The sequence below is a fragment of the Oncorhynchus clarkii genome, chromosome 32, assembly GCF_045791955.1.
Source record: "Oncorhynchus clarkii lewisi isolate Uvic-CL-2024 chromosome 32, UVic_Ocla_1.0, whole genome shotgun sequence".
Classification (NCBI taxonomy): domain Eukaryota; kingdom Metazoa; phylum Chordata; class Actinopteri; order Salmoniformes; family Salmonidae; genus Oncorhynchus; species Oncorhynchus clarkii.
The window spans coordinates 26,303,222-26,327,071 of NC_092178.1; the positions used below are offsets into that span (position 1 = coordinate 26,303,222).

The 23,850-nt window shown below is 44.4% G+C and overlaps 1 protein-coding gene across 1 annotated transcript in view; it reads left to right on the plus strand.

The window, feature by feature from the left end:
- The window catches only part of LOC139392014 (protein FAM135B-like), a 35,251-nt gene extending 15,365 nt beyond the window's left edge, over nucleotides 1-19,886 (plus strand). The window contains exons 6-19 of the mRNA XM_071139654.1: nucleotides 47-179; nucleotides 8,147-8,300; nucleotides 8,461-8,510; nucleotides 9,431-9,586; nucleotides 10,674-10,747; nucleotides 10,913-11,067; nucleotides 12,423-14,682; nucleotides 14,885-15,051; nucleotides 15,291-15,382; nucleotides 15,571-15,668; nucleotides 17,778-17,929; nucleotides 18,173-18,283; nucleotides 18,829-18,942; nucleotides 19,179-19,886. Of these exons, the coding sequence (XP_070995755.1) occupies nucleotides 47-179; nucleotides 8,147-8,300; nucleotides 8,461-8,510; nucleotides 9,431-9,586; nucleotides 10,674-10,747; nucleotides 10,913-11,067; nucleotides 12,423-14,682; nucleotides 14,885-15,051; nucleotides 15,291-15,382; nucleotides 15,571-15,668; nucleotides 17,778-17,929; nucleotides 18,173-18,283; nucleotides 18,829-18,942; nucleotides 19,179-19,384 (3,922 nt within the window). The 3' untranslated portion in view covers nucleotides 19,385-19,886. The remainder of the gene's footprint in view (nucleotides 1-46; nucleotides 180-8,146; nucleotides 8,301-8,460; nucleotides 8,511-9,430; nucleotides 9,587-10,673; nucleotides 10,748-10,912; nucleotides 11,068-12,422; nucleotides 14,683-14,884; nucleotides 15,052-15,290; nucleotides 15,383-15,570; nucleotides 15,669-17,777; nucleotides 17,930-18,172; nucleotides 18,284-18,828; nucleotides 18,943-19,178) is intronic.
- Nucleotides 19,887-23,850: the final 3,964 nt, after the last annotated feature.

Below are 23,850 nucleotides of genomic sequence, written 5' to 3' on the forward strand. Positions count from 1 at the left end.
CCCCCCCCCCCCCCCCCCATATCTCTCTCCATCCCCCTCTCCATAGTTTTGCCCGTACAGGGAAGGGTTCCTGGTTGGGGAAGGGCTCTCCGGAGAACGGTACTGACGTGTCAGCCATGGGGGTATCTATGGAGAACCTGATGTTTGGGGCTGGATACTGCAAACCTGTCATCACAGAGGTACGGTCAAATCAAGTCAAAGTACATTGTAAGTGTATGATTACAAGGTCTCTCAATACACTTTACAGAGGACAATAGTTGATCAACCCAAACAAGCCTAGTCTTTGACTTTAAAGGATTCCAGAGGGCAATCTGAATTTGGGAAAGCAGCCCAAATTCCAAGTTCACACTGAAGATGAGAGAATCAGGAGAGAATCAGGAGACAGAATATCTGAAACAAAGCTCTCTCTCTCTCTCTCTGTGTTCTGTGTGTTTTTGTGTGCAGTGGCTACACAGGTAAACATGATTACCTGTGTATGGGTGAGTTAGCGTGACCCTCTCTCTCTCGCTCTCTCTCTCGCTCTCTTAAATTATTTATTTCTCTCTCACTCTCTCACTCTCACACTTTCTCTCCATGTCAGGGTGTGTATGAAGGCGAAGTCATGTGCAGGAGAGCAGAGTATGATAAATAAAGTGCACTTTATTATAGTTCCAAACCGGGAGCACAACAAAACAAACACGCTCAAAAAACGGAACAATAAAGTAAAGCGCTTAACGAACATCACTTGACATGAAAACAATTACACACAAAACGTGATGGGGAACAGAGGGTTAAATACAAGTAGATTGATTGGTGAAATGAAAACCAGGTGTGTATGAAAACAAGACAAGACAAATGGATATATGAGAAATGGAGCGGCGATGGCTAGAAAGCTGGTGATGTCGATCGCTGAACGCCGCCTGAACAAGGAGAGGAGCCAACTTCGGTGGAAGTCGTGACACTCCATTTCTCTCTCTCTCTTTCTCTCTCTCACACTTTCTCTCTCTCTTTCTTTATTTCTCTCTCTCTCTTTCATTCTCACTCTCTCTCTCTCACTCTCTCTTCCTCTCGCTCTCACACTTTTTCTCTCTCTCTCTCGCTCTCTCTCACTCTCTCTCTCTCTCACTCTCTCTTCCTCTCGCTCTCACACTTTTTCTCTCTCTCTCTCTCTCTCTCTCTCTCTCTCTCTCTCTCTCGCTCTCTCTCTCTCTCGCCTTCTCTCTCTCTCTCTCTCTCTCTCTCTCTCTCTCTCTCTCTCTCTCTCGCTCTCGCTCTCTCTTCCCCCCACACACTTTTGTAAGGCCAGATCATCAGCCAGGTCCCTCTAGAAGTATTAGAGACAGTTTTAGTCCCCCACATGATGAGTACTATTAATGTCTCATTAACCCATATGGCCAGACCAGTCTCGCAGGACACGTCCCAAATAGCCTTATTCCCTGTATAATGCTCTACACTGGTCAAAAGTAGTGCATTTTGTAGAGAATAGGGTTTCATTTGGGACACTGCCCGAGGCTGGCAGGACACTGAGACAGGCTGAACTACTGTAGCCTGGTGTCTGGAGGAGAAACAAGGGTTCATCTGCCTCTGGAGAAGAAGACTAAGAATAATAGTATACACTAGTGATGGTTTCTACAGGTGTAAAGGCTCATTAAGTGGGGTGAGAGCTGTGGGAAGCCAGAGAAAGTGCTTAGCTGGATTGATACATCAACCACAGCCACCACTCACGTGTCTCTCGCTTCTGGAGGTGTGTGAGGGTGTGTGTTTGAGGTGTGTGTGTGTGTTTGTATGAGGTGTGTGTGAGGGGTGTGTGCGGGTGTGAGTGATAACTATATGGTTGTGTACATCAAGCAGAGAAGCTATTTTTCATTAGATCATTACGATGTGTCTTATCCAGCGTAGGTCATTTCCTGTAGGGTAGGACGCTACTGTGATTGGAAACCTGTTGGTCACACAAACGTGCCTCATACACACACCCTAATCCAGCCCTTCGGCCCTGAGGGCCGACGTCACAGACTAGGCAGTAAATCTTAATGAGAGTTGGGCTTGTCCCCCCCCCCCCCGTCCCCTCCTCTCTATTTGTCTCCCTTGTTCCTTGGTTACACACACACACACACACACTAGGCTCGGCCCCCCCTGTTTCTGGGTTTTACACAGCGCCTCCAACAGGGAGCTTTAATAAGCACTGCATTTAGCCAGGCGGGGGGGCGATGTTTGATCCCCGTAATGAGTTCTCCTCCAACCGCCATGTAGCTTAAATGTACCTGCATGTGAAATGTGTACAGAGCCCTGTGTGTGTGTGTGTGTGTGTGTGTGTGTGAGAGCATGCGTGTGTGTAAGCCATCCCTCTCTCCCTTTTTCCTCTCTTCCAGCCCTTATTTATTTAAGGCTTTCTACCTGTAGGGTATAAGCACATTTTCAGCACTTTCACTGCTGGAGCGTTTCCATGCTAACCAAGCTACTTTTTCAATTTTTTATTCATTACTAAGAGTGTCGTTATTGCACAATCTGGACACGTGTCGTTGGAAAATTCCATCGGTATCAGCTGAATTATAGTGGTGCTGCCTCTCTTGTGGTGGGCAGGAATTGGATGTTGCCTTTCTTTTTCCATTTAGACCTTTCATGTTTCCTCATTGGTTTAAAAATGTGTATCTCAGAAATATCAGAGGCGATAAAGATACATTTTCTGAGAGCCCCTGTTAAGAGTGAGATACTCGTCTTCGACCCTCGTGGGGTGGTTGAGAATGTCAAGTAGCAATCCAAGAGGATAGGCAGATATCATCAAATAATCCTGAAAGCACAGTCTTTCAGAGAGAGAGAGACCTCTCCCGCTGTTTTTACCAGCTTGTCTGTCTGACAAGCTGCTGGCTTGTCCCTCGTTCCCGTTGTATGTAGATGTGAGCCATAGAAATAGAATTACTAGATTAGGAGTTCCCATTCATGTTAGTGTTCTGTAATTCTTAGGTCTATTTCTACCAGAGCAGATGGACCCCCTGTGACTAGGTCTCCCACGGTGCACTGCAGCAGCCATCCGATCCAGTATGTCACCTGGGTCCTCAGCCCTGTGTTCCAGTAGCAGACTGTCAGCTTCACATGACGCTGCTGCTGACAAATGGGATTTAAGAAGACTAATACAGTATCCAAAGAAAAATAAATGTACTGTATTTATACAGAATGTCTCGGACCCTCTTGCTTGGTAAGCTCTGGCTCCCCAAGTCCCCTAGTGGATATACACTACGCAAGGCGGACTTCCTCTCTGGGTGGAACGCAACCACGACGTGGAGAAAAGACACCTGACTCCGCCCTTGCACGCGCTCGGACGTCGATCGACAGAGTGAAGTGTGTAGAGACTCTTAGACTACAAGTTGGGGAGAGGTTGAACAGAACACAACTCATCCGTTGTCTGTTAAGAATAAACCGTTTTGCTTTGTGAGGGAGGGGGGATAATGACTGTGTTCATAGGGTTAGAAATAGCTGTTCTTTGCCTCTGTAGTTGCTTCAAGTCCCAACCCCCATATCCCAGCATGCCTCTATAAAGGTAAAAGGAATTCTGAAAGTAAACATACAGGTGTTCCTTTCTGGTTGTGGAGGATCCAGCAGTAGTAACTGTTATTACAGAGCAGAGTACAGCATTGATGATAGGGCCTTGTAATTTACTGCCCCCAGGTAAATTATAGTAGGCCTTCAAACTCACATACACCAGCATTACATGCCTTTGAAACGAACACACATACATAGGCATTATCCACACATACACCAGCATTACATGCCTTTGAAACTAACACACATACATAGACATTATCCACACATACACAGACATTATCCACACACCAGCATTACATGCCTTTGAAACTAACACACATACACAGGCATTATCCACACATACACCAACATTACATGCCTTTGAAACTAACACACATACACAGACATTATCCACACATACACCAGCATTACATGCCTTTGAAACTAACACACATACACAGACATTATCCACACACCAACATTACATGCCTTTGAAACTAACACACATACACAGACATTATCCACACATACACCAGCATTACATGCCTTTGAAACTAACACACATACACAGACATTATCCACACATACACCAACATTACATGCCTTTGAAACTAACACACATACACAGGCATTATCCACACATACACCAACATTACATGCCTTTGAAACTAACACACATACACAGGCATTATCCACACATACACCAGCATTACATGCCTTTGAAACTAACACACATACACAGGCATTATCCACACATACACCAGCATTACATGCCTTTGAAACTAACACACATACACAGACATTATCCACACACCAGCATTACATGCCTTTGAAACTAACACACATACACAGACATTATCCACACACCAGCATTACATGCCTTTGAAACTAACACACATACACAGACATTATCCACACACCAGCATTACATGCCTTTGAAACTAACACACATACACAGACATTATCCACACATACACAGACATTATCCACACACCAGCATTACATGCCTTTGAAACTAACACACATACATAGACATTATCCACACATACACCAACATGACATGCCTTTGAAACTAACACACATACATAGACATTATCCACACATACACCAACATTACATGCCTTTGAAACTAACACACATACACAGGCATTATCCACACACCAGCATTTGAGCGTTGGGCCAGTAATTGAAAGGTTGCTGGATTGAATCCCCAAGCTGACAAGGTAAAAATCTTGTTGTTCTACCCCTGAGTAAGGCAGATAACCCACTGTTCCCCGGGCACCGAAGACTTGGATGTTGATTAAGGCAGCCCCCCGCACCTCTCTGATTCAGAGGGGTTGGGTTAAATGTGGAAGACACATTTCAGTTGAAAGCATTCAGTTGTACAACTGACTAGGTCTCCCCCTTTCCCCTTACATCCATTTAAAACTGCCAGAACAGTCAGGCAGTCACAAGAAGATGGACCCAACCCAGGGAACTGACAGGGGCCAGGGGCCAGGAGGGTCCCAAAGGGCTGGGGCCTGTGTGTGTTGGAACTGGGAAGGGGTCAGAGGTGACCTGTCCCAGTCTGACCTGACCATGCCTTGTCTCTAAAAAGATGACAGCCGGCATCTGAACCGATGGGTGTTGTTTGGGTCCTTGACTAGAATAACTTCTTTCACAATCTTACTCTTGACCTGGATATGTAGTAGCTGGGCTCTGTGGCTCCTATTGATTGCAGAAGAGACCAGAACTGTTTCTGTAGGTTACAGGCCTGTACAGAGAATAGGATGAATGTGATTGTCCAGGGAATGTACTGTGTGTTTTGGGGTTAGAGAGCCCCCTGCTGGGGAGAAATAGGAACACTCCCTGAAATGGTACTAAATCAAATCCAATTTTATTTGTCACATACACATGGTTAGCAGATGTTAACGCGAGTGTAGCGAAATGCTTGTGCTTCTAGTTCTGACCATGCAGTAATATCTAACGAGTAATCTAACCTAACAATTTCACAACAACAACCTTATACACACAAGTGTTAAGGAATGAATAAGAATATGTACATACAACTAACTATATGAATGAGCGATGGCCGAACGGCATAGGCAAGATGCAGTAGATGGTAAAGAGTACAGTATATACATATGAGATGAGTAATGTAGAGTATGTAAACATTATATAAAGTGGCATTGTTTAAAGTGACTAGTGATACATTTATTACATAAATTATTTTATTATTAAAGTGGCTAGAGATGAGTCAGTATGTTGGCAGCAGCCACTCAATGTTAGTAATGGCTGTTTAACAGTCTGATGGCCTTGAGATAGAAGCTGTTCTTCAGTCTCTCCCAGCTTTGATGCACCTGTACTGACCTCGCCTTCTCGATGATAGCGGGGTGAACAGGCAGTGGCTCGGGTGGTTGTTGTCCTTGATGATCTTTTTGGCCTTCCTGTGACATTGGGTGGTGTAGGTGTCCTGGAGGGCAGGTAGTTTGCCCCCGGTGATGCGTTGTGCAAACCTCACTACCCTCTGGAGAGCCTTACAGTTGTGGGCGGAGCAGTTGCCGTACCAGGCGGTGATACAGCCAAATCAAATCAAATAAAATTGTATTTGTCACATACACATGGTTAGCAGATGTTAATGCGAGTGTAGCGAAATGCTTGTGCTTCAAGTTCCGACAATGCAGTAATAACCAACAAGTAATCTAACTAACAATTCCAAAACTACTGTCTTGTACACACTGTAAGGGGATAAAGAATATGTACATAAGGATATATGAATGAGTGATGGTACAGAGCAGCATAGGCAAGATACAGTAGATGGTATCGAGTACAGTATATACATATGAGATGAGTATGTAAACAAAGTGGCATAGTTAAAGTGGCTAGTGATACATGTATTACATAAGGATACAGTCTATGATATAGAGTACAGTATATACGTATGCATATGAGATGAATAATGTAGGGTAAGTAACATTATATAAGGTAGCATTGTTTAAAGTGGCTAGTGATATATTTACATCATTTCCCATCAATTCCCATTATTAAAGTGGCTGGAGTTGAGTCAGTGTCAGTGTGTTGGCAGCAGCCACTCAATGTTAGTGGTGGCTGTTTAACAGTCTGATGGCCTTGAGATAGAAGCTGTTTTTCAGTCTCTCGGTCCCAGCTTTGATGCACCTGTACTGACCTCGCCTTCTGGATGATAGCGGGGTGAACAGGCAGTGGCTCGGGTGGTTGATGTCCTTGATGATCTTTATGGCCTTCCTGTGACATCGGGTGGTGTAGGTGTCCTGGAGGGCAGGTAGTTTGCCCCCGATGATGCGTTGTGCAGACCTCACTACCCTCTGGAGAGCCTTACGGTTGAGGGCGGAGCAGTTGCCGTACCAGGCGGTGATACAGCCCGACAGGATGCTCTCGATTGTGCATCTGTAAAAGTTTGTGAGTGTTTTTGGTGACAAGCCAAATTTCTTCAGTCTCCTGAGGTTGTACTACACAGTGACATCATTGGGGGACAGATTGGCTTTTGATCCATTACCTTCCCTGTCTAAGAAATGTATGAAACATCACAAGTGATTTACTGATGTCTGGGTAGTTTGTGGTTACTGGGAAGTGTGGGGTTAGTTCGTTCCTGTCCACAGGACATGTTAATGGTCATTCTGCTCCTGTCTTCTACATCTTCCAGTGCCACGACCACATCCATGTGTTTTACTACTGGGTAATAAGCTATGTTTAGGAGCTCCTTGTGTCCAAAAGATGATTTGATCCTCCGATAGTTACTGAGACTTTACACATTGGTGTTAACTCACTAAACAAGGTCCATAACAAGGTCCTGTTCCAGACCAAGGTCAATTACAAGGCTACACGGAGGGAGTCCATTGGTTCTTACTGCGGAGGCCGTAAAGTCCCAGTATGTGAACTTGGCCGTCATTAAAGCAGCTCATTATCTTTTTATCTAGATGGAGTAACCAACGTTTTCTCTTCTTCCCTGTCTCTTCCCCTGTCTCTTCTCTCTCTGTCTCTTCTCTCTTCCCTGTCTCTTCCCCTGTCTCTCCTCTCTCCGTCTCTCCGTCTCTTCCCTGTCTCTCCTCTCTCCGTCTCTTCTCTCTTCCCTGTCTCTTCCCCTGTCTCCCCTCTCTCCTGTCTCACCTCTCTCCCTGTCTCTCGTCTCTCCCCTGTCTCCTCTCCCCGTCTCTCGTCTCTCCCCTGTCTCCTCTCTCTGTCTCACCTCTCTCCCTGTCTCACCTCTCTCCCCGTCTCTCCTCTCTCCCCGTCTCTCCTCTCTCTGTATGTCCTCTCCCCGTCTCTCGTCTCTCCCCTGTCTCCTCTCTCTCTCTCCTCTCTCCCCTGTCTCCTCTCTGTCTCTCCTCTCTCCCATCTCACCTCTCTCCCCTGTATCTCCTCTCTCCTGTCTCTCCTCTCTCCCCTGTTACTCCTCTCTCCTCTCTCCCTGTCTCTCTCCTCTATGTCTCTCCTCTCTCCCCTGTCTCTCTACTCTCTCTCTCCCCTCTCCCCTATCTCTCCCTTCTCCCCTTTCCTGTATCTCTCCCCTCTTCCATGTGTCTATCCTCTCTCTACTCTTCCTCTCCTTCTCCCCTCTCCTACCTTCTTCCTGTCTCTTCCCTCTCCTCCCTCCTGTCTCTCCCCTCTCCTCCCTCCTGTCTCTCCCCAGGGTAGTTTCTACGTCCCCAGTGAGAACTGTCTTCAGAGAGCTCACACGTGGCATGGTAGACTCTGTCGCCTCCTACTGGTGGTACACCGAGGCGTACGCTGCTACTACACCACTCTGATGAAGGAGATACCACAGCTGGACCAAGTGGAAATAGGTGAGGCAACAAGATGTTACAATAGCATTTCCTCAATATTTAGCTATGTCTATGTGGCCATCAATCAAGTCAAATATTTTGTTGTTCAAAATAAAGTATGATACTTAGTAGACTTGAGCTATGCTGTAGTAATCTCTTTCTCTTGTCTTTCTCTCCACAGAGGAGCTACCTGTGGAAGAAACATTAAATCAGCTCACAATAGAATTACAGGTATGTGGTGTATGAGACATACAGTACTGCTAAAAACCAAGATCAACGTTTTATATTAGCTATGCTTTCTTTCCTCTGTTCTACTAGTATTTCCATCAACATTTTATATTAGCTATGCTATCTTTCCTCTGTTCTACTAGTATTTCCATCAACAATTTGTTCTTAACTGCCTAATTAAATAAAGGTTAAATAAATTCCATTATTCATTTTTTAACTTGAACAACATACAGGTAACTGCCAAAATAAAGGAAACACCAAACCAACATAGTGTCCTACTAGGGCGTTGGGCCACCACGAGCCAGAACAGCTTCAATGCATAGTTTGGTGTTTTGTTGATGGTGGTGGAAAACACTATCTCAGGCGCCACTCCAGAATCTCCCTTAAATGTTCATTTGAGTTGAGATCTGGTGACTGAGATGGCCATGGCATCTGGTTTACATTGTTTTCATGCTCATCAAACCATTTAGTGACCACTCATGCATGGGGGCATAGCCATGGTAGCCAAACTAATGGCCTTCCCAGCATTTTTATACATGACCCTAAGCATGATGGGATGTTAATTGCTTAATTAAATCAGGAACCACACCTGTGTGGGAGCGCAGCCTGCTTTCAATATACTTTGTATCCCTCATTTACTCAAGAGTTTCCATTATTTTGGCAGTTACCTGTACTATATATCTAAGATAGCAGTGGCATCTGGATAAAGTCATTGAGTATATAAATAGATACTATCTGTATCCACTCTCTTCTCCTCCTCTAGGTTCAGGGAGGCCATGAGAAGGAAGCAGAACATATAAGTAGAGACCTGACCCAGCTCTGGTCCACCTAACCTGCCCTTTGACCTCCAACCAGCCTCTAAACCCTCTAACCAGCACCACACACTGACCCTCGTCTGTCTCCTCTCTCCTCTCCTTCTCTAGCTGCAGGGGGGCCATGAGAAGGTAGCAGAACAGATCAGTAGAGATCTCACCCTGCTCTGCTCCCAGCTGTCGGCTTTGTGGACCCGCTTCCTGGAGGCTGCCGTACCCAACACACATATCCTGTTCCACCTGGCCCAGGAACACCACACACTCAGGGTGAGCCCTAACCCCTGACCTCCTCAGGAACATCACACACCCCCCTAGATGCTATCTGATATATTATGAAGTATGCAACACTAGAGGACGAGGCCTTGAACCCTCCAGAGTCCACTATTCTGATTAGGTTTTGTGTATGAGATTGCGTAAGAGTTTTACAGCCAGATAAAACACACCAGCTGATGATTAGTCCCTATAGACCTCAATGCCTTGAATAGACATTATATCTGAGAATCCCAAATGTAATTTGCATTTAATCATTGGAATGATTCATATTAATGTAATGTAATTCCCACTCCTCTCCTCAGTGTTGCTAGCAGGCCTCCAGGCTCTCACAGTGTTAGTTTCATCTCTCCTGTCTGTCTGTCTGTCTGTCTGTCTGTCTGTCTCCTAAGGAACATAGCATGTCTCCATCACAGGAGGTTGGTGACGCCTTAATTGGGGAGGACGGGCTCGAGGTAATGGCTGGAGCGGAATAGGTGGAAAGGTATCAAATACATCAAACACATGGTTTGATGCCATTCCATTAGCTCCGTTCCAGCCATTATTGGGCGCTGTCCTCCCCTCAGCAGCCTCCACTGGACTCTCCATATTAGTTTACCTTCAGGGGTTAGTTTCATGGTTCCACCCACAGGAGGGTGGGATTTCAATGGACATTTATTGTGTAATTATCCTAAGGAACAAACATACAGAAACACTGTAACACTGTTTCTTGATGTTCCTGACTCTGTCTGTCTTTGTGATTTCATAACAGGAGGCAGGTTTAGTTACACTTTAGTGGGATTTTTGTATTTATTTCTGTTTAGGGGATTTTTATAAATGACTCTAAGCATGATGGGATGTTAATTAATTGCTTAGATAACTCACACCTGTGTGGAAGCACCTGCTTTTAATATACTTTGTATCCCTCATTTACTCAAGTGTTTCCAGTATTTTGGCAGTTACCAATACTTTTACACCATTTCTCTTTTTGATGTTGTTATTTTGAAGATCAAGTCATTGCCTTTTGTGCAGACAGTACTAACTCGGTAAGTTTCTCAGTGAGGAAATGAAGATTGTTTTTCTTTGTATTTTGTGCCGATGTCAGGTCAGGCGATTTTCAGAGGCATACTTCTTCACAGAACACCCCAAAGAGACGTCCCTGACATTTCAAGAGGACCTGTGAGTACTGCCATTCCAGGAGCACAATGATGCAGTTTTGTCACTCTGTTTTAGATTTAATTTGATGTTAATGCTTTATCTAAGACATCCTTCTATGAATGGAGAAAAGGTAGGCCTAGTGTGTTTGAGTGATTATGACAGATATCTTCTATCTCCTGGTTAAAGGATCAACAGACACTGTCAGATAGCTGTGGAGGTGCGTAACTCCAACTACCTGACCAGGATGCCACCATTACCTGTAGAGTGCCTGGACATTGACGGAGACTGGAACAGCCTGCCTATCATCTTCGAAGACCGATATGTAGAGTCTCCACGGACAGGTGAGTTGACTAAGTCTAGGATGTCATTCAACAGCGATAAACTTTAACCCTTGGCCTACAATTTCTGCGGCCCCGCAGAAATCTAATAAAAATTATACAAAAATCCCCATTAAAATCTGTTTAGGGGCCTCCCGGGTGCATCGCAGTGGTAGCTGTGCCACCAGAGATTCTGGGTTTGAGCCCAGGCTCTCTCGCAGCCGGCCGTGACCGGGAGGCACATGGGGAGATGCACAATTGGCCCAGCATCGTCCGGGATAGGGAGGGTTTGGCCGGCAGGAATGTCCTTGTCTTATCGCGCACTAGCGACTCTTGTGGCGGGCCGGGCGCAGTGCACGCCGACCAGGTCACCAGGTGTACAGTGTTTCCTCTGACACATTGATGTGGCTGGCTTCCGGGTTGGATGTGCATTGTGTCAAGAAGCAGTGCAGTCGGGTTGTGTTTCGGAGGACACATGGCTCTTGACCTTTGTCTCTCCCGAGTCCATACGGGAATTGCAGTGATGAGGCAAGATTTTTTTGCATGGGCTGTGTTTCAATCCACTGCATCTGCCGATGTCACCCTTCTGCATCTGCGCTGAAAGGTGGCAGAGAGAGAGTGGTGTTTGTCATACCATAAGACATCTAGAAAAATCTGTCTTCTTTCGAAAACTTCTGTAGCTTCTGAACGGTTTGGCTTACAAACTGTTATGACCACGTTCCTCTAGGATGCCCACAAGCCTCACAAGCCTCATCTGAAGGCTCCCGGTACCATTTAAAACAATGTATGGAAGTATATATGGAGAAAGTTTAGTATCTAAAATAAGGGGATTAATACATGTGAAATATCTTTCTTATATCTCTCAGATAGATTCAGAACAAATTCAGAACAAACTTCATTTAGTTGTTTGGGACTGTTGTTTCATGGAGTGAATCTGTTATTACATTGACTGTTGTTTCATGGAGTGAATCTGTTATTACATTGGCTAAGAGCAGTAAATGCCAAATTCAATGTTTCATTCAATATGTTTTTATATTTTTTTGAATACCTCAAGGGGTCTTAAAATTCAAATCAAATAACTAAATGATCCTTGGTATGACCTTAAAACAATTCCATATTTTAGCTTAGAGGATTAAAGGCAAATTCCTGACGTTAGCGTCAATCTTGATCGCTGCTAGCTCAACAAGAATTCACCTTTAAGCAGTACATAGGTAGTTTATCTGTTTGTTTGAATCCTGACCTGAGTCTGCTTTTATTTTTGCTAACAATACTGTTTTATCTGGTTCAGATCCATACGTATTTAAGTAGTGTAGACCAGTATAATTTAAACATCTAGTATTAGCGTAAGACCTAACATTTTTCTCCATCTTTATGTATAGATTGGGGATCATATGCACCAACACGTCTGCCCACCAGTGAGCAGGCCATCCCCAAACCTCCTGTCACTGATACAAACATTAGTCCTCCTGCCCTGGACCAGCTCGCCAGCTCACCAGCAATACCAACCCAGGAGCCTAAAGACAGTGAGGCTACGTACAGGTCTCTCATAGGAGAGCAGAGCACCAGCGTTATTACTGACAAGATAGGTTCTCCATCTATTGAGACTCCAGAAACAGACCGGGGAGAGCCAGTCCAGCCAGGGGATCCAGGGGAGCAGACTGAGACAGAGGAGATCTCAGAGGAGAGCCCTGGTTTAGGCCTGAGGTTCCTTACAGTCAGACCCACTGATGTGGATCCGTTCAGAGGAGAGGCAGTGCTCTCCTCCAAACACTGTACAGACCCACAACATACTTTTAACAGTGAAGACACAACTTGGAAAGACTTGGAGAACCACCAAGACATCATCACACAGAGATACCAGAACATTATCAGTACAGGAATTGACTTGGATGTAGAAGAGAAGGACGTTGCTATAGACGCCGACAGCAAGGATGTTCCTCTGAGCAGTCTAACCACTAACTCCCAGGCTCCACTCAAAGATCATCCCCTCACGCCCCCTCTACCTACAGACCTGAGGAGAGAACTGGCCAACCGAGGGGTGGGGGTTGGTGGCTCCAAGATCCTAAACCGCTCCCCCTCCGTCATCTCCGACTCTGGCATCGAGAGCGAGCCCAGCTCGATGGCCTGGCCCCTGGATGTTTATCGGACGGGAGGAGGCCGCCCTCTGGAGGAGAGCCTGGTACTGCAGCGCCTGGCGAGGAGAAACCCGGCCCACCGCAGTTCCCTAGAGGGCCTGCAGACAGAGAGCGGAAACAGCAGGGGCAGCCTGCCCAGTGGAGGGGGTGGCAGCGCTGGCATCCAGGCCTCCCTCACCTCCATCTCCTCCCTGCCCTACGAGGACGACGAGGAACAGAGGAACCAGCTCAGTAAACTGACCAAGTCTGTCTCAGCTCCTCAGATCTCCAGCCCTGAGGACACAGAAGAGGGCCAGGGAGGAGCGGAGGAGGAGGTAGACACGGAGAGCGAGGGGACCAGCGGGTACCAGGACCAGGAGGAGGGATACACTACCAGCTCCACTGCTGCCACTAATGTAACGACTGGGGATGTGATCAGACACCTGGAGTCCTTATCCGGGGTTAACCACTCCTCCCTGGAGGACATCCAGGAGGGAGAGCTGCCTGAGGTTGGTCTGTTTGACTGGGGAGCAGCTCCGTCACCACCCCAGCAGGTGACCAGAGCTCATCAGGAGAGTGGTTGTGATCTTAAAGAAACTCTTAGATCTAATGAATCTGCTCTGCCAGAGACCCTGTCATACACTCAGGACATGAAGGCAGTCTTAAGTGGCATTAGTCGAGTTCCTGAAGTCTTGCTGTTCCAACAGTATGTTGAAGGTCATGATGACGTGAAGGATCCAGCTATAGTCCGTCAGATGGAGGATAAGAAACATCACAGAGGAGATAGCAGTGGTGTGTTAAACTCAGTTGACCCAGGTCTCTGTGAAGTAGAGATCGCCCCCTGTAGCTGTGAGACCAAACCCAAACCCTGTGAACATGACAGCAGTGTGCTGGTGGATGATGGGAAGGATAATCCAGTCAGGGATGACTGTCAGAGTCTCCATCAGATTGGGTTGAATGACCTTGTTGACCAGGAACGGCTGGATCATCACCAGACTCCGTCCCAGAGCCTCCATCGGGTCGGGTTGCGTGACCTAGTGGTGGTCTCACAGAGGAAGAGCCTCCATGACCCCAGGCCTATCCCCTCTATCCCCAACCACACAGAGAGACCCATCCACCTCCTAGGCCTTATTGCCAATGATACGGCCAGGCCTGATGACCTCATAGGGCTCCCGGCCAATGAGAGAGAGGAGCTGGATCTCAACGGTCAGACCAAGCTGGCTAAGATCCCCAGTAGCTCGGGGTCAGGGGCGGGCTCGGGGTCAAGCTCAGGGTCAAACTCAGGGTCAGGCCTATCCTTTATGAACAGGAAGATGGTGGAGGTGGTGAATATGTCTGTGTCCTGCGCTCCGACCTGTCTTCCCTTCTCCTCCGTTGTCCGGGACTCACCGTCCATTAGCGGCATCTCTACTCGACAAGTCGCATCCCCCATTACCCATCAGCCCCTGGGCTCCTTCGGCATCATCTCTTCGTCCTCGTCCAATGCCCTGGGGCCAGATGACGAAACAAACGAGAGGATGCTGCAGTGAGTTGTTTAATCTTTCTAGTTTTAGAATGAGAAGAAATGCTGCAGTGAGTTGTGGGGAACCAGTTATAGATGTGTGAGAAGTCAGACGTTTTCATTGCTCTTTTTCCTCTTTGATGATGAGTTCTTCTGAGCGTGTGCATATGCATATAACATTGTGATTTCCCATAATGATGCCACCTCTGCCTGCATTGTGTTCCAGTTTCTACAGGTCCAAAGAGGATCTGGTGAAGGAGCTGGTATTCCAGGCAACCCTGTACAGTGACCTCCCTCACCTGGCCTCCGACCTGCCCTACTTCCCCCCTGAGGAGGAGGATGAGGAGTTTGAGGATGGCATACACCTGGTCGTCTGTGTTCACGGCCTTGATGGTGAGACCAATCAATCTACCAATCAATCAAACCACCAGATCAGCCAGATCCGGATCCACCAGGTTGTATATGTCCATTGCCTAGATGATAAAACATCACACAATGTTGTCCAATGCTAGAACAATAAAGCTTTACTCAAAAGAACTGAATAGTTCAGAATATGGTTTGGGTCCGCCCTCTATACTTACATACTGATCAGGGCCAGGAGTTTAAAGCTGTATTGTTGTATTGTCTCCTAGGCAACAGTGCAGACCTTCGCCTGGTGAAGACCTTCATAGAGCTGGGATTACCAGGGTCCAGACTGGACTTCCTCATGTCTGAGAGGAACCAGGTAAAATACTGAGTATTCTGTCCGCACATTAATACAATAAACATTGATTTTAGAGAATCCTGTGAATATGCTTTAATTTTAGGCTACGTCTGCCAGATCACCCTTGTAAATAAGTTATTTTGATCTCGGCAGGATTTCCTGGTTAAATAAATGTTAAAATGTGTTGTTTTCCTCTTCCTTGGCTGCAGACTGACACGTTTGCAGATTTTGACACCATGACGGACAGGCTACTAGACGAGATTATCCAGCACATTCAGCTGTACAACCTCACCATTGGACGGATAAGGTCAGTATCCTAACCACTACACAACATTAAGGTCAGTTCTAACCATCACACAACATTAAGGTCAGTTCTAACCACCACACAACATTATGGTCAGTTCTAACCACCACACAACATTAAGGTCAGTTCTAACCACCACACAACATTATGGTCAGTTCTAACCACCACACAACATAAAGATACAGTACAGTAATAGGAGGCAATGGAGAAACAAAATTGATGTATTATTCTATATACCCACTAGATGGAGGCATATGAATACATGATGATATTCCCTGGCAGGTCCTCAATTGCGTTCCTCTTGCATCCTCTCTCCTAATTTCCCTCTTAAAACCCATTGGAGGAGAAAGGAGGCCAGAAAAGAGGTCCTTCCCCTCTGACCTTCTCCAATGGGGTTTGAGAAGAAGACGAGGAGATAGTACGCAAGCAGTACTTTGAGATCTTCCCCACGGCCTTTTATCAATTCGATTTGCTCACCTCCTCCGTCCTCTCGCCTCCGTCCTCTCGCCTCCGTCCTCTCGCCTCCGTCCTCTCGCCTCCGTCCTCTCGCCTCCTTTCGAAAAGGTCAAAGTTAATGAAGGAGAGTCAGCAAGGAGAGTCAGCGTGGGTGGAAATGTGCTTGCTTGAAATGAGACGGTCCTTCTCCACTCACAAGTCATTGGGCAAATGACGTTCACAGGGGTGGATCCCAAAATAAATATGTAAAGTGATCAAAACAAATGAAGTTATTTTTGCACTGCATTTTATAAAAATAATAAGTAGTGTATTGTTTTTAAACGTGTGCATGTAATTCTCCTCTGACAAAGCAAAATCTGATTTAAAGGGGGTGTGGCAGATTTCCACGTATCGGTTTTCAGGTCATGGAGGAGAGAAGACGGAGGATGGACTTTTGCCCAAAAGAGAACCCCCCTGTCTCAGCTCAATTCCAAACCCTATCAAACTGATGGCCAGTTAAAGCAGAGGAGGCTGGTGGGAGGAGCTATAGTAGGACGGGCTCGTTGTAATGTCTGGAATGGAATAAATGGAATGGCGTCAAACATGTGGTTTCCATATGTTTGATGTATTTTATACCGTTCCATTTATTCCAATCCAGCCATTACAATGAGTCCGTCCTCCTATTGCTCCTCCCACCAGCCCCCTCTGAGTTAGAGGTTTTAATAACCCAGTAATGAAGGATATTCCCATGCACTGTCAATCACTTAGCATTGTCTTTGATATGAAGAACTGAAACGTTAAAATTATTTTATTTAACCTTTATTTAAATAGGCAAGTCAGTTTAGAACAAATTCTTATTTACAATGACGGCCTACCGGGGACCAGTGGGTTAACTGCCTTGTTCAGGGGCAGAACAACATATTTTTACCTTGTCAGCTCAGGGATTCGATCCAGCAAACTTTTGGTTACTGGCCCAATGCTCTAACCACTAGGCTACCTGCCTCCCCGGCATATTTTTCTCCGCAGCATAACACTTCTAATGGGTCCAAGTATAGTAATTCATCATGTACAATAATTGCCCTAAATATGCCAATGTTCCTATCTGAGTTTCTGGGTATGCTATTTAAGTATGTATTCTTTTCAACATTGTTTATACTCTGAAAAACTGTGACTAAAGACATGGAGTGCCACAGAAGCAGCTGTCTCTCTCCACATCGCCTCTATACTTAGTGTTAGAGAAAACCGATGAAGAAGTTGTCAGGAGCTGGTGTTGAGGGAAGCTGCCCAGTACTTTGATGATGGTGATACTACTGTAATTAGCAGATGGGAAATGAACATCTAAGGAAATCTAGTGTCTCATTGACTACTGGGACAAAGCAGCTCATTACTCTAGCTTCCACTATCGTGGCCATTAAGACGGCACGACGGCGCCTTGCTTTGGAGGACGATTATTTGAACATTAATCATTTATTTGGAGTTAACAGCAGATTGGATGAGCTACCCTCATCCTGAACACTTTATACTAATAGAGTAAATACCAGGGGGCAAAGAATTGGAGGCACTTATTTCTGTGCATAGCTTCTATTCTGGAGGTCTTGTCATTTGGTACTCTTTTGTCTAACAATATCTGGGTAGCAGCAGAGGGATTTTTCTGAGTGATCTCTTTTCAACCCTCAGTTTCATCGGTCACTCTCTGGGGAACGTGATCATCCGGTCGGTTCTGACAAGGCCTCGGTTCCGCTGCTACCTGATCAAACTGCACACCTTCCTGTCTCTGTCCGGACCACACCTGGGAACTCTGTACAACAACAGCACGCTGGTCAGCACAGGTGAGGTGGGGAGGGGTCAGTAGACCTACCTACTTAGACCTTTGAAATCCTTGCAAAACCTAGGCCATTGACTCAGCATGGAGAATAGAAACAGCTCATTGCAGATATATACTGTCTTACTGCAAGAAGTGTTTCTGATTTTCGTCTTACCATTCTGTGTAGTAATTGCATTCAGCTCTGCTCTGTCCTCCTCCCAGTGTCTTCAAAGGGGGAGTGTATGTCTAATTCAGAGGACTGTTACAGGTCTGTGGCTGATGCAGAAGCTGAAGAAATCCGGATCGTTGCTGCAGCTTACCTGCAGAGATCATACCGATCCTCGGAAAACATTCCTCTATCTCCTCAGCCAGAAACCAGGTAGATACTGCTATAATGGATGAGGAGCTATACTGTAAGAGCACAATGAGTTTAAATATTCATAAATACATTTGGTCATCTTGTCTTTTTTTGTTTTGTTTTCTCTTTTCCTCTCCATATCATGTGGCTAACTCAGACTCCACTAGCTAGCTCTGTTCTGGGAAGCCCCCCTCCACTGTGTGAGATGAACAAAGCAAAGACACCAAGTAGATGAAACACTTTTTTCTTCGAGCTGTGTCGGGCTGACAAAATGATGCAAACCCTGTCATTTGAAACCCAGCAGTGCACTCCTTTAAAAGCACAGTGACAAGAGACACGAGAAAAAACACCGCTTTATCAGTCGAGGGCTGTCAAACGATGATGATGGCACCAAGTCATACATAAATATAACCTACAAACACTTTTGCTCTCTCTCTCTCTCTCTCTCTCTCTCTCTCTCTCTCTCTCTCTCTCTCTCTCTCTCTCTCTATCTCTGTCTCTCTCTCTCTCTCTCTCTGTCTCTCTGTGTGTCTCTCTCTCTGCCCTCTGTTTGTCTGGTTTCTCAGGGCTCCAGTTCTTCAAGAATGTGGTGTTGGTGGCATCGCCTCAGGACAGATATGTTCCCTTCCATTCTGCCAGGATAGAGATGTGCAGGACTGCACTCAAAGACAGGACCACAGGTTAGCACCACTCACTGCAGCTCCTATTTTTTATTGTTCTCCACCAAATGTATCTAAGAAGCATTTCATCACATAATGTACCTATCTCTTTGGTGACGTGCCAATGTGATTACATAAATACAGAAAGCTTTTAACGTTCCGTCAGAGACTGAATCCTAACGTCTGTCTGTCTGTGTTTCCACACTGTAGGTCCCCATGTAAACTAACTGACATGCGCTTCTGTCTCCATATCCAAGGTCCAGTGTACACGGAGATGATCAACAACCTACTCCAGCCGTTGGTGGGGTCTAAAGACTGTCGTCTTATTCGCCAGAATGTGTTCCACGCCCTGCCCAACACCGCCAACACTCTGATTGGCCGAGCCGCTCACATCGCCGTGCTCGACTCTGAACTCTTCTTGGAGAAGTTCTTCCTGGTAGCAGGGCTCAACTACTTTAAATAGAACATCAAACTACTTAAAACAGTATTTCAAACTTCATTAAAGGGATACTTCAGGATTTTGGCAATGAAATCCTTTATCTACATCCCCAGAGTCAGATTAACTTGTGGATACCATTTGATTGTCTCTGTGTGCAGTTTGAAGGAAGTTGCTAACTAGCTTTAGCGCAATTTCTAACTAGCATTAGCACAATGACTGGATGTCTATGGTAACTGCTAGCATGCTATATACCATAGACTTCCTGTCATTGCGCTAACGCTAGTCAGCATTTGCTCACAAAACGACCTCTAACTTCCTTCATACTGGATGCAGATACATGGTTAAAAAATGTATGAGTTCATCTGACTGGGAAAGTAGAAAAAGGGCTTCATTGCCAAACCCGAAGTATCCTTTTAAATAGAGGCTCACCTACTTCAAGTACAGGCTCAAATACTTAAAGTAGATCCACTACTTCAAAGAGAGCTGTAGCTACAAATAAACTGTGTGTATGTGTGTATGTATGTATGTACAGTGCCTTGCGAAAGTATTCGGCCCCCTTGAACTTTGCGACCTTTTGCCACATTTCAGGCTTCAAACATAAAGATATAAAACTGTATTTTTTTGTGAAGAATCAACAACAAGTGGGACACAATCATGAAGTGGAACGACATTTATTGGATATTTCAAACTTTTTTAACAAATCAAAAACTGAAAAATTGGGCGTGCAAAATTATTCAGCCCCCTTAAGTTAATACTTTGTAGCGCCACCTTTTGCTGCGATTACAGCTGTAAGTCGCTTGGGGTATGTCTCTATCAGTTTTGCACATCGAGAGACTGACATTTTTTCCCATTCCTCCTTGCAAAACAGCTCGAGCTCAGTGAGGTTGGATGGAGAGCATTTGTGAACAGCAGTTTTCAGTTCTTTCCACAGATTCTCGATTGGATTCAGGTCTGGACTTTGACTTGGCCATTCTAACACCTGGATATGTTTATTTTTGAACCATTCAATTGTAGATTTTGCTTTATGTTTTGGATCATTGTCTTGTTGGAAGACAAATCTCCGTCCCAGCCTCAGGTCTTTTGCAGACTCCATCAGGTTTTCTTCCAGAATGGTCCTGCATTTGGCTCCATCCATCTTCCCATCAATTTTAACCATCTTCCCTGTCCCTGCTGAAGAAAAGCAGGCCCAAACCATGATGCTGCCACCACCATGTTTGACAGTGGGGATGGTGTGTTCAGGGTGATGAGCTGTGTTGCTTTTATGCCAAACATAACGTTTTGCATTGTTGCCAAAAAGTTCAATTTTGGTTTCATCTGACCAGAGCACCTTCTTCCACATGTTTGGTGTGTCTCCCAGGTGGCTTGTGGCAAACTTTAAACAACACTTTTTATGGATATCTTTAAGAAATGGCTTTCTTCTTGCCACTCTTCCATAAAGGCCAGATTTGTGCAATATACGACTGATTGTTGTCCTATGGACAGAGTCTCCCACCTCAGCTGTAGATCTCTGCAGTTCATCCAGAGTGATCATGGGCCTCTTGGCTGCATCTCTGATCAGTCTTCTCCTTGTATGAGCTGAAAGTTTAGAGGGACGGCCAGGTCTTGGTAGATTTGCAGTGGTCTGATACTCCTTCCATTTCAATATTATCGCTTGCACAGTGCTCCTTGGGATGTTTAAAGCTTGGGAAATATTTTTGTATCCAAATCCGGCTTTAAACTTCTTCACAACAGTATCTCGGACCTGCCTGGTGTGTTCCTTGTTCTTCATGATGCTCTCTGTGCTTTTAACGGACCTCTGAGACTATCACAGTGCAGGTGCATTTATACGGAGACTTGATTACACACAGGTGGATTGTATTTATCATCATTAGTCATTTAGGTCAACATTGGATCATTCAGAGATCCTCACTGAACTTCTGGAGAGAGTTTGCTGCACTGAAAGTAAAGGGGCTGAATAATTTTGCACGCCCAATTTTTCAGTTTTTGATTTGTTAAAAAAGTTTCAAATATCCAATAAATGTCGTTCCACTTCATGATTGTGTCCCACTTGTTGTTGATTCTTCACAAAAAATACAGTTTTATATCTTTATGTTTGAAGCCTGAAATGTGGCAAAAGGTCGCAAAGTTCAAGGGGGCCGAATACCTTCGCAAGGCACTGTATGTATGGCTTAGAGAGGCCCTAGGTCTTAATGAAGATCTCCTTGTTGTGGTTGACTGGCGAGGAGGATTTGGTGAGAGAAAGGGGGTTGCACCATGACTATATTGTGTGTGTGTGTGTGTGTGTGTGTGTGTGTGTGTGTGTGTGTGTGTGTGTACACACACACAGTACCAGTCAAACGTTTGGGCACACCTACTCTTACCAAGGTTTAAAAAAAAAAAAACTTTTCTACATTGTAGAAAGAATAGTGAAGACATCAAAACTATGAAATAAGACATATGGAATCATGTAGTAACCAAAAAAGTGTTAAACAAATCTAAATACACTGCTCAAAAAAATAAAGGGAACACTAAAATAACACATTCTAGATCTGAATGAATGAAATATTCTTATTAAATACTTTTTTCTTTACATAGTTGAATGTGCTGACAACAAAATCACACAAAAATGATCAATGGAAATCAAATTTATCAACCCATTGAGGTCTGGATTTGGAGTCACACTCAAAATTTAAGTGGAAAACCACACTACAGGCTGATCCAACTTTGATGTAATGTCCTTAAAACAAGTGAAAATGAGGCTCAGTGGGGTGTGTGGCCTCCACGTGCCTGTATGACCTCCCTACAACAACTGTTGGAAAAGAATTCCAGGTGAAGCTGGTTGAGAGAATGCCAATAGTGTGGAAAGCTGTCATCAAGGCAAAGGGTGGCTACTTTGAAGAATCTAAAATATATTTTGATTTGTTTAATACTTTTTTGGTCACTACATGATTCCATATGTGTTATTTCATAGTTTTGATGTCTTCACCATTATTCTACAATTTAGAAAATAGTAAAAATAATGAAAAACACTTGAATGAGTAGGTGTGTCCGAACTTTTGACTGGTACTGTAAATATATAACATATGTTTACCCCTGTTGTCAAGGAGGTGGTCATAAGCTCTATACAATCCATCCATATGAACAGTTGTATTGAGTATGTCAAGTGAAATGACTGACGTAGCGCATCGTGTGGCTCATGTTGATGTTGTGTAGGCCTTATGAACTCCCCTTCATCCCAAAGTATAGTCAACGTAATGTTCATCCCAAAGCACTACCAAATGATATTTATACTCAAGAGCATTTCTTTTTTGGTCATGAATCCTGACCTGAAATGACTAGTCTGAATGAATCACTGGATAAAGGATCTACTTGAAGGTTTGCATGTATGAAATTGATAAAAAAAACAACTAATAAGATAGTTGCTTGGAATTGAACTACTTGATTGTACATTTTATAATAGACATGTTTCAAACTCTACAGATAACTATTGTATAAAGTACAATTGTTTCTTTTTACGAATGGAATTTAGATATCATTTTAAATAATGTATTTTTTATTATGTCATATCCATACGTTCGTCAGACTATGAATATTGTATTGTGGATTTTATATCATACAATTTCAACATATAACATGAAGGCCAAATCAAGAGGTTAAACCTCTCGGCAGTATACACTGTAATATATACAATGCAAGGAGAAGGTGTTCCATATATTTATTGTATAAGTTGATATATATTACATATCTAAAAAGTGTGTGTTTGTGGAAAGAATTTGTGTGTCAATCAAACTGCTAAGTTGAGTTGAATGCTTATCAACCATGTAATGCCTTTGTGTTCTTTAAAATAAGGTATATCCCAACCTTCATAAGGTATGATTTACCTTCTACCTACTGTATTGATCCTATTGAGATATAAGCATTACTACACTGAGATATGATAATTGCTATACTGAGATATGAGTATTACAATACTAAGATACAGTTGAAGTCGGAAGTTTACATACATCTTATCCAAATACATTTAAACTCAGTTTTTCACTATTCCTGACATTTAATCCTAGTAGAAATTCCCTGTCTTAGGTCAGTTAGGATCACCATTTTATTTTAAGAATGTGAAATGTCAGAATAATAGTAGAATGATTTATTTCTGATTTTATTTCTTTCATCACATTCCCAGTGGGTCAGAAGTTTACATACACTCAATTTGTATGGGTCAAACATTTCAGGTAGCCTTCCACAAGCTTCCCACAATAAGTTGGGTTAATTTTGGCCCATTCCTCCTGACAGAGCTGGTGTAACTGAGTCAGGTTTGTTGGCCTCCTTGCTCGCACACGCTTTTTCAGTTCTGCCCACAAATTTTCTATGGGATTGAGGTCAGGGCTTTGTGATGGCCACTCCAATACCTTGATTTTGTTGTCCTTAAGCCATTTTGACACAACTTTGGAAGTATGCTTGGGGTCATTGTCCATTTGGAAGACCCATTTGCGACCAAGCTTTAACTTCATGTCTGA